Source organism: Stegastes partitus, unplaced genomic scaffold (assembly GCF_000690725.1).
Source record: "Stegastes partitus isolate 25-593 unplaced genomic scaffold, Stegastes_partitus-1.0.2 Scaffold1789, whole genome shotgun sequence".
NCBI classification, from domain to species: domain Eukaryota; kingdom Metazoa; phylum Chordata; class Actinopteri; family Pomacentridae; genus Stegastes; species Stegastes partitus.
Genome location: NW_007579520.1, coordinates 128,957 through 139,802, shown reverse-complemented (window position 1 = coordinate 139,802; position 10,846 = coordinate 128,957). Strand labels below are relative to the sequence as shown.

The following is a 10,846-nucleotide window of genomic DNA, read 5'->3' as shown; positions in this document are numbered from 1 at the left end:
ACAAGAGGTTGCTGGTCTGACCAGATAAGTTTCCTTCTTTTTTGGTGTTTTTTTCTTTAATTTTTCAGTGTATAGTTAACCTGTATAATTGTTCATTTAAGTCAGATAATAGTTTTAAAACAGGGTCCTTAGTTGCTAAAATATTCACAACAATTCCTTCATTGTGTCCTAGTTGTTGCTATTTATTTCAGTGCTAAAGTGATGAGTGACATTGTGAGGACATGTAACCAGCAAGCCTTGGAAGAGGGTCCATTTTGCAGACATCTTCCCAAAGAATGTGTCCAAAGTTCCTCTATGGAGGATATTTGGACTTTTTCCTTTTTTACAAGAGGTTGCTGGTCTGACCAGATAAGTTTCCTTCTTTTTTATAATTTAATTTTTCAGTGGATGGTTAACATGTAATATTGTTAGTTTAAGTCAGATCATAGTTTTGAAACAGGGTCCCTACTTGTTGAAATATTCACAACAATTTCTTCATTGTGTCCTCATTGTTGCTATTTATTTCAGTGCTAAAGTGATGAGTGACATTGTGAGGTCATGTAACCAGCAAGCCTTGGAAGAGGGTCCATTTTGCAGACATCTTCCCAAGGAATGTGTCCAAAGTTCCTCCACGGAAGATATTTGGACTTTTTCCTTTTTGACAATTCAATTTTTTTCAATTCAATTCAATTTTATTTGTATGGCGCATATTTACAACAAGTCATCTCATGGCGCTTAACAAAGGCAGAAACAGAAACACCCAACAATCCAAAACATTTGGATTCCCTATAAGCTTCAGCAGTCCCAAAGTAGTCTGCAACACTGGGAAGGAATCAAAACCCCCCACAGGGGAGAAAAAACCTTCGACAGAACCAGGCTAAGGTAGGGACGGCCATCTGCCTCGACTGGACAAGAGGTTGCTGGTCTGACCAGATAAGTTTCCTTCTTTTTTTTTTTCTGTTTTTTCTTAATTTTTCATTGTATGGTTAACCTGTGTTATTGTTAGTTTAATTCAGCATCTAGTTTTGAAACAGGGTTTCCAACGGGAGTTGAACTTCAACATTTTAAGGCATGTTATTACACCTTTACAAACACTTTGGTGAAGAAGTTGTTTGGTAACGATTTAGTTGGCATATTTGTGAAAAATCTCCTAAAATAATTGTTATAATTAGAAATAATCGTTAGAATAATTGACCAATGGAAAAAAAAATCATAAATAAATAAATAAATAAATAACAATAATAACAAAATAATCGTTAGATTAATCGATTAAAACAAAAAAAAAGAGGTTAGGTGCAGTCCTAATCTTTAGGGTTCAAGTAGCCTATTTGCATGGTGTTTGACAAATATCAACACCATAACATTTAAAAAGCATGAAAAATAAAATGTGTATTAACCTATACAATAGAAACAAATACCAACGTAAATGACAGTGTTTGTAGGTCAATTTTAAGACGTGGCTACCCCTAAAATTCCCTTAAACCATGTAACTTTGATATATTAAAATCCCTTAATTTTCCACTAATTGTGAACTTTGATCCTATTAAATACAATTTCAGTAATGGGTAAATAAATGTCATCTTAAACCTCTTTTATTTTTCTTCTGCCCCAACCAACTAACTAGCTTACCTCCTCTACTTCAACTCGGGACACCTCAGATGACACTTCAGCTCCATCATTCTTCCTTTTCCTCTTCACTTTTCCTCCCCTGGTTTCCTCACACATGACAGCCTCTCGAAACCTCTTCTGGTTTTGTGACTTCTGTGATCTGGGGACAAACAGTTTACAGTGTTTTTTTTCTTTTTTTTATATTATAAACCCTAAAAACATTTTCTGCACCCTTTGCTCCGTTTCCCCTCTTCGCACATTGTATTTTTCACACTGTTTATCGCTGAGTTCTGCCAGACTCTGAGAGTGACAGTGACACATTTTCAGACAGCAACTTAGTTTACATAAGCTCACATGGTATCTGAGTAGATTTTCTTGTTGGTTTTTAACATTTCATTAAGATCTACACTTCACACTTTTGTACACAGTCACACCTAAATATTCGTGACCACAGTTCTGATAATGACTTAATATGCTTCCTGCATAATAAAACTGTGTGTATTGGACAATACACACAGTTTTAAGGTGACACCTTGGGCTTCGATTAGAGCTCTCTCTCTCTCTCTCTCTCTCACTTTTGAATCAAACACTGGATACTAGACATGTACAGTGTATGAGCACATTTAACTGCAGATTGAGGTGAGGTCCAGCAGAAAGCACGCTACAGAATCACTGTCGGCTTGACTTATTGCTGTCCTATTGACCTTTCAGCCAATAAAATGGACGTAGCCTCCAGGTCTAACGGTGAAACCAATGTGTAAGTGCCTTAAACATGCAGCCTGCTGCTATGTGACTGACCAGGTTGCCATCATATCAGTGTATGTAGTGTCCTTGAGTTCTCAGCTGATTATGTTCAGTTTCAAGCAAGCAACATCGCAATGTTTAAAGTCCAAACAGTCGTGCATAAACCAATGGCCGATGCCACAGCCACATTGATCCTATATACAATCGTGAACAAAGATTTACATACACTTGTAAAGACCGTGTATTTCAAAGCAGTCTTGAGTTTCCAATGACTCCTATAACTCAGAATTTTCTATGGTGGAATCATTGAAACCCAAGTCTTTTGGAAATAACGCAAAAACTGCTGGGTCAAAGATATACAAAAAGCAACTTAAATGATCAATTTTCTAGTCGTAGATCCTAGTATTTTTGGCATATTACATATGACATATAATGCATTGGGATATACTAAGTCTTTTTCTGCCATTCTACATAATATTGTAGTATGGATACTGGAACACACCCTCAAAGTCAAACACAACTAAGGACGTGAGCACTTTGAGCAACAAATAGGTGCCTTCATATGGTCCAGTGGTTGCATGGCCTGCTTCAGCACCACTCATGTTCCACCTCTGTGCCCAATTTTGGATTAGCAAGAAGTTCGGGGGAGTCAGGCATTCATAGGAATGGCCGGAGCCCACGCACTGATCTTCAAAACTGTTGTTCAGAAAACTTACTTGTGACATCATGGAGGGTTTGTCTGCCTTTATATAGTCACTGATCCCAGATGCCATTCCAGGTGGGTATTTTCTATATTTACCTTCGGTCTGACTCAAAAACAAACCTTTGAAATGATTGGTGCAAACATCCGGTTTTAGGATAGCTGCAGGTAGCTTGCATTGTTTTGTATGACTTCACATATTCCCCCAAAAAAGGTGGGGAGTGCAAGGTTCGCATAATACCTAGAGCTGTAAAAGACACATTTATGTTGAAATAAACTACCTGAAGAATTTTTCCAGCTCAATGACCACCAGGCTGAGGGTCTTGCCAGGGTTACGCCTCTGCTGGTCCTGGACCCAGGACGTCAATGTGAGACCATGGTGTGAGCTGCCATGCCTCTCTTCCTAGTTTGGACAGGGAGGGATATATTAGGAAAAAAAATGGCTGAGGTGATGTACAGCACGAAACTGTAGAAATCAATGTTATTTTTTTCAACAGGAGTATTTAACATTCAAAGTGTTTTCCATCAATTTTCCGTCAATGCAATTTTCCATTTTTACATATATAACTAAAATGTTAATAACATGTCCTGTTTTATGTCATATCATTAGACAATTACAAAAAAAAACTTTAAACAAGATTAGGCGTGTACAGTCAGGCAGGCAGATCTGTGAGGTTGTGCTCAGACAATGTTTAACAGACTGCATTACTATTGCTGTGACTTACATCTCTCTTCCTTGGTCTTCATTAGTTGAGCAAACATAATGTTGCGTTAAGGTGGCATCAGGTGTGCTGTATTCGCCAAGTCTTAAAATTACAAGAGGAAGTAAATGACCACCACAGTGGACCCACTAAAAACTGATACTAGTATTGGTATCCTTATTGTTCTGTACATGTGATGCGTGGTTGCATGATTTAATTTTGTTGCATCAGGAGCCCCAACAAACCTGAACGTAGCTGTGAATCAGACTGACGAAGTCATCCGCTGTCATCTGTATTACGACATGAGCCTCGGGTACACATTCTGCTTCACCTGGCTGAGATGCAGTGGTATTGTTACTAAATGAGTGCTCGTGGAACTACTTTTCATTTGATAATAAATGATAAAACAAAGCAGTGGTAAAATAGTGTGTGTCCTATCACCTGTGCACAGGGAGCTCTTCTCATCCAGCTGACACTGTGTGCGAGTGGTTGTTTCTCGATGGCACAGCTACATCCCAGAGCCTGCACGGACGCCAACAGAGCCCCACCTCCTTCCAGTTGTAAGATAGCTGCAAACACACATTCCATCAGCACAATTATGTCCACAATTAGCCCACTTAAAATGTGGAAGATTAGAAAAGCACACCGGCTGTATTTGCAATTTAAAATAAATTCTTATAAATCTACAGGACACAGTCCTCTCTTAGGGGATTGCAAAATATTATTTAATGTTTTCTCCTTACCTGGGTCAACACACACCACCATGTGTTTGATACACTCCTCTGGTCTCAGGGCCTTGGCAGCATTCCTCTCTGCTTTCTGCTTCTCTTGTTCCTGCCTGAGCGCCTCCTTGTCCGGCTGTTGTCTTTTCCTGGCCTGCTTCCTCCTCAGAGCCTCCTCCCGAGAGGCCTGGATCTCTTCCACCATCGGCTCAGCAAATTTCTTCTTGGCAGGAGAGGCGCCTCCGCTGCCTGGACCGGAGAGAGGCTTCAGACGCAGCTGAGGAAGATCCTCCAGCTCCTCTGTGGCACCCAAGGCCACACAGCTCTCTGTTCTCACATGATGCAGGCTGGGCAGGTGCTCTGACTTGGAAAATCCATTCTGCCTAAAGAGCTGTGAGCTGGGTGGTGAATAGTGTTCAGCATCTTTCCCATTAATGGCAGCAGAGGAGGCACTAATCACAGTCCCAGATCTCTGTTTGAGTCTCTGTGCCAAAGGGACATAAGGTGCATCATCATCATCAGAATCGCTGGTGATCATCATTACATCGACCTTTCCCCTGCATGCACCTGCATCTGTCTTCCTTGGGGAGGAGATGGCTATGACTTCTGCATCAGAGTCATCCATGTCAGCTATGTCTGGTTTGTCTGCGTGCTTTGGGGAGGTTTGGAGGAAGTCGAACACAGGGAAGTCCTCATCTAGGTCCGTGGTGGTTTCACTGTAGGTGCCCATGTTCCCTAAAGTCTGGGCAAGTTACTGTACACAATGTAGGAAACAGGAATTTTTAACAGGATCGCCACTCAACAGGCAGCTCCTTCCCACAAAGGTGCCTTTATCTCTGATCACAAAAACCACACTGGACTTCATACAAAATATTACAACTGTATTTTTCTTAAATGACTATCAAGTAAATACAGTACCTGACAGCTCACAACCTATTGCAATCATCAAGTGTTCGAGTAAATTCCGCATGAACACAATCTAGCAGGCAGAACTCATGTCAGTGGTGTGAATATGGTGCAGTCTGCAGCTACCTTCAGTGTTTTCTGCTGAAAGAAGATCAGAATAATAGTCAGTCAATGCTATTGGTTGCTCCTCAGTTAATTGAATATAAAACTTCAAGGTACACTGTGTCTTAAAGAAAGCAATTGTTTTTTTTAAATTGAGTTTGGCATCGCATTAAAGCCCAAAGGCAAAACGCCGAGGGTTAGTCAAGCTTTATTTACCTGACAACAGACATCTGAAGCGCCAACACCGAACACCGAGCGTTACGTAGAGTTAGCAAACATCAAAATAACTGTATGTGGTTTCTCTTACTGCCGTTTGATTACTTCTTAGAAATCTTGCATACACCCGTTGAGGTAATCAAGAAGCAGGACAATTTCCATTTGCAACTAACCTCTCTCTATACCCCTCAGTTACTCTTTAGCAGCACACACTGTGGGGAGCTGCCTGTTGCTGTGAACTTTTGTTTTCCCCGGGCTGCAGGGTAATGTTGCATTCACTGTAATGGGACGATTTAAAGTGCTGGCCCTGAGGCAGTCTGTCTGCAGTTACTAACGATATTGTTTTTCAAGGGACAGATTTCAGTGTGTTTCAGAGAAAAGCTATAAGTAGTGCTGACAGTCAATGACCAGTATTTGTTTTCAAAAACGTCGTATCATATAAGTTATGATAGCAAACTTATTTTGTTGAGGTGAAAATGTCAGACCATTTTGGAATGTGTTTTATTTTGGTATTTCAGCAATTAAATTAGCATCTGTCTATGGCATTTACCCACGTGCTAAGAGTTTTGGCGAACAATGTGTGCTTTCTGTTGTGTGTTACAAGGATGGTAATTCATATTTCCGAAGGAACCTAAACGTGACTTAAGTCTTCGAATGTGGCGCAGGGATATGACGTGAACAAGGTCTTCATGCATTCAACATGGCAGCGCTAGCATCCTTGATGCTCAAGTCCAGAGCAGGTAACACACGTCTAAATTAATGTTTTAAATAATGTTCACTAAAATATCATGATAATACAGAAATCAAATGTGCTGGTTCGTTGGGCGTACGCGTGTGTAAAACGTACATTTTTAGCAAGGTATGTTGTAGGCTAAGTTAGCTAGCTTGCTAGCGGTGCTAGTGTTTTAGCGTGTACAGTAGTACTCAATGTCACAGGCACTGACAGGATGCAAGTTTTGCTATACCTAAGAGTTATTTGTTGCTCAGCAATATTTTGTCAATTCGACATTGACTTATTCTCCTAGGTAACGATTTTTTGCAAGTTACCGTGGTGCTGTAGCGCACGTCTGTATGGACGTCATCATACCAGAAATGTTGCAGTCTTTATCAGTACCACTGAAATTTTATTATTACATATTTAATACCATGGCGAAAAATAAGCCAATTAAATGCATATATTTTAACATGACCATTAATTGTAAAAAGTCGGTATGGAGCTTTCAAACATTGAAAAAAGAAGTTACGGGAAAACAGCCAACTGTTAGATAAATGGCTAAAAACCAAAAAAGAAAAAAAAAAGGCTAGGTATAACAAATGTAAAAATATTAACTTTGCCACACAGAAATGTAGCCTTAAAGTATTTAAAACGAACAGTACTGTGCTCTAAAACTAACGCATCTACTTTCCATGGGAGGACTGTGATGCGAATTATTGTCAAATGTTCAGTGTCTGAAAAACTTATGGTTGGCTGTGTGTGTGTGTGTGTGCGCGCGCGCGCGCGTGTGTGTGTTGGTCTCTCCTGCTCAACATCATCCTCATGCTCATGTTTTGCAAAGACCATAATGTAAATCACAGAGGCCGTAGCACACACTATGTTAAACACACACACACACACCTCTATATGTTAACAGGCTAAATGGTAACGTCATTAGTCTGCTCACGCTGCCAACAGCATCCAGCTCACATTATGACATATTGNACACACACACACCTCTATATGTTAACAGGCTAAATGGTAACGTCATTAGTCTGCTCACGCTGCCAACAGCATCCAGCTCACATCATGACATATTGCTACATTATCCAAGACAACTAACATTACCCTTTGTGAACGTTGTGCGTGGAGTACTGCTAAAACAGATGCAGTAGCTCACAAACAGTAACTGTGGCATTTAACAATGTGAATATGCTGTTAATATAAAGCAAACCCTGAAACTGTCTTAGCTTGAATGTTGTGTACAGATCTAGATGTGTTTGAGATGCTTAGATGAGTTGGAGGTGTTTCCTCCATTCAGTTCAAATGTGACACCTTTAACATTCTGGCGATGGTTGTGTATAATTGGTTCTTGATCATTAACTCAAACACTAGATATCTGCATACAAGATTTTTGAGTTTCTGCCACAGCGGACCTGTTTTCCACTTGCACTTCTAGAAAAAATTGGTATGATAGAAATTTTTCCTAACATTCTCAGGATTGTGGGATGGACTTGTACCAAAGTACCGGTTCTCATGACATCCCTCGTGTTAAATGTTGACTGTCTCCACTGTAAACTGCCCTCATCTTTGTTTATTAGTCAGTTAAGACATTACAGAAAAATCCATATCAGTGAATGCAATGTGTTATACTGGTACATTAGACAAGCAGGACCTTGTAAAACTGTCAGATTTTTTGTTAGGTTAGATGTAATGTCCTCAGCTCCATAAATGCGAATGGCATCTAGCTGCGTCTACAACATGAAGCTCACATGAAAATGTTTGTGATGGTGGTTTCAGGTCTGTTGGTCCCTGGTCAGTGCGCTCTGCTGGACTCTGTGAGGTTCGCATCTAAGAAGGCTGGTGGTAGCAGCAAGAACCTTGGGGGAAAGAGCCCTGGTCGTAGATATGGCTTCAAGAAACAGGATGGTAATAACAAATAATTTAATTTTATCTACCATTAACCCCCCTGACATTTATAATGCCATCTGTGGATGAGTATCTGCTTCTCAACAGCTTCAAATCAGTTGTGGTTATTGACATAGCATTATTAGGAACGTTAGATCTGGTATGTCTCCCCCAGGTGTTGCTCACAGATGTCAGATAATTTACCCACTATGCAGTAAAACCTCTTTAGATTTAATTGAAAGCCCACTTTCATTGTGTGAAATGAGTTACAATCACTGACCAGGTAAAGTAATGTTAACATTTTACATACATTCTGTGTGAATGGGCCTGTAGTCAATGGTTCTTTCTTCCCTTCTCGTTACAAGGTCATTTTGTCCAGGCTGGTAACATCCTTGCGACACAGAGGTATTTGAGGTTTCATCCAGGAGCACATGTAAGTTCCACTTCCTTTGTCCAGAGATGTTGATGTGATGGATTTTCAGCTGTGAGCAGGTCTGTCATATATTGGGGAGTTTTACACCTGATACCAACATGAAATCTGCCTCCTAGTCTATCATAGTATAATAGTCAGTGTGACTATTAATGCATGGGTCTTTGCATCAACACCTGGTATTAAAATGTGCTCAATATTGTCCAGATTGATTTAATGTGATTATTAAAAGATTATTTTTTTCCCCCTACTGCCCAGCTTACATTACTGCTGCTACCTGTAGCTTTTGTCAGGCTTGTCTGACTAACGAGGAGGGGAAATGTTAAGTAACTTTTAAACTTGTTAGGAGGATTTCCTTTTTAATAATGTGGTTACATTGTACAGATTATATCTATGTCTTCTGATCATAGTGGTAGCCTGACCACTTCCAAATCTAGTCTGGTGGATCAAATTGCATTCTGATCCCAAAGCTTTCTGCATGGATCTACACCTGCATTAACATTTTTCCTTTTTTTTTTTTCCAGATAAGGTATAATAACACATGTAAATGGAGGTGACATGCTGTCAGCAAAGCTTTGAAATGAATCTGCATTGTACTGGGAGACAGTAAAGAGATTTTAGAAAGTAAAAGTTTTTTTTTTTCTTGTATGTCTTCTGCTCCTTCTTTCCTGTCCTGAAGGTAGGGAAGGGAACCAACAACACACTGTTCGCTCTAGAGGCTGGTCATGTACGGTTTACCAAGGAGGTCTACATACCATCACCTAGAAGCCTTGAGGCCACTCGGGTCATTACCAAGCTGCCAAAAGGAGCTGTTCTCTACAAGACTTTCATCAACGTCCTGCCAGTCAAACAGGAGGGTAAATTCAGACTGGTGGACATGGTGTAAAACGCAGCGGACTGGCATGTCATTGATGATTCTGGTATTCTTGCACTGGTCAAGAACGAGGAGGATTTGCTTCGACTGACACCTTAGCTTCCAGAGAACTAAGTGTACCACGAGTCAGTGGAAACCTGCCAACTGTGGACCTCTCCTCAGCTTCCTTTCTCTGAGTTACAGCATTACGTGGCTCTAAACAGAAGTTAAGCTCAACCTCCTACAGCAACTTACAGTTTATTTACATAAAACAGGAATGATTTTTAAAGAAGACACATTTCCTGTAGTCAGCATGGATTCTGTCAAATAAGAAATTAACAATTGTGAGTCCCGCATTTTACAAAAAAAAATCTAATTCCAATGTAGCTCCATGTTACTGGAAGTTTGAAGACGTTAAAGGTACAAGGTATAGCCTGTAGCTGGTTAGTGAGCTGCTTCACACAGTCAGTTCACCCAATACTTCCTACCTTACTGAACGGAGCCGGCATCGCTGTAATACTGAATATCTACAGGATTAAAGTTGTGAAAGCCGTACTCTGACTGACTTTGGTTTTGTGGAACAGGTATTATCATGTACTGTGTTAGGATTCACCTGAATGTGGGGAAGTGATGAAAGGGACAGAAAAGCATTTCTTCTTTGTACTGTAAGCAGCAGGATCCTACACAGGCAATAACATGATGTGCATTTGTTGGTTTCACCTTGTTCTTATCTCTGGTTTGAAGTGGGTTCATCTCTACCACATGTCAAACATTACTTAACATAGATATAAATATACAAAAAATATAAATGAGGATCTAATGAGGGCTGCACAGTGGCTCTGGGGTTAGCACCTCACAGCTAGAAGATCACCTGGGATCTTTCTGCGTGGAGTTTGCATGTTCTCCCTGTGCAGCGTGGGTTCTCTCTGGGTTCTCCGGCTTCCTCCCACAGTTCAAAAACCTGCTAATTGGTGATTCTAAATTGTCCATAGGTGTGAATGTGAGTGTGCTTATTTGTGTCTCTAAGTGTAGCCCTGTGATAGACTGGTGACCTGTCCAGAGTGTCCCCCTGCCTTCGCCCTCCAGTTTTTTTAGTCATGAAGTACTAGAAAGCTATCAACGATAATTAATTTTTTTAAGTTTAATTTCATCTCTTGCTTAATTAGTTAAGAATATGTCACCTTACAGAGAAGCTGTGCAGAAACATTTTGAGGTGCTTTACGGAAAACAAACAAACCTGTTTGTTATGTGTAATACCAACAACTGACCACAAGATGTCACAC

The 10,846-nt window shown here is 40.2% G+C and overlaps 2 protein-coding genes across 2 annotated transcripts; one reads left to right on the top strand and one right to left on the bottom strand.

Moving 5' to 3' along the window:
- Positions 1-1,513: 1,513 nt before the first annotated feature.
- On the bottom strand, positions 1,514-5,818 carry eme1 (essential meiotic structure-specific endonuclease 1). The gene is made up of 7 exons (XM_008302292.1): positions 5,679-5,818; positions 5,373-5,501; positions 4,476-5,208; positions 4,174-4,301; positions 3,978-4,067; positions 3,313-3,434; positions 1,514-1,747 (listed from the first exon to the last, which is right to left on the bottom strand). The coding sequence occupies exons 3-7, from the start codon at positions 5,182-5,184 to the stop codon at positions 1,600-1,602; spliced, it is 1,197 nt and encodes a 398-aa protein (XP_008300514.1). The 5' UTR covers positions 5,185-5,208; positions 5,373-5,501; positions 5,679-5,818; the 3' UTR covers positions 1,514-1,599.
- Positions 5,819-6,335: 517 nt separating this feature from the next.
- Positions 6,336-10,118, top strand: mrpl27 (mitochondrial ribosomal protein L27). The gene is made up of 4 exons (XM_008302291.1): positions 6,336-6,418; positions 8,173-8,301; positions 8,646-8,713; positions 9,390-10,118. Exons 1-4 carry the CDS (start codon positions 6,379-6,381, stop codon positions 9,594-9,596), a joined length of 444 nt encoding a protein of 147 aa, XP_008300513.1. The 5' UTR covers positions 6,336-6,378; the 3' UTR covers positions 9,597-10,118.
- Positions 10,119-10,846: the final 728 nt, after the last annotated feature.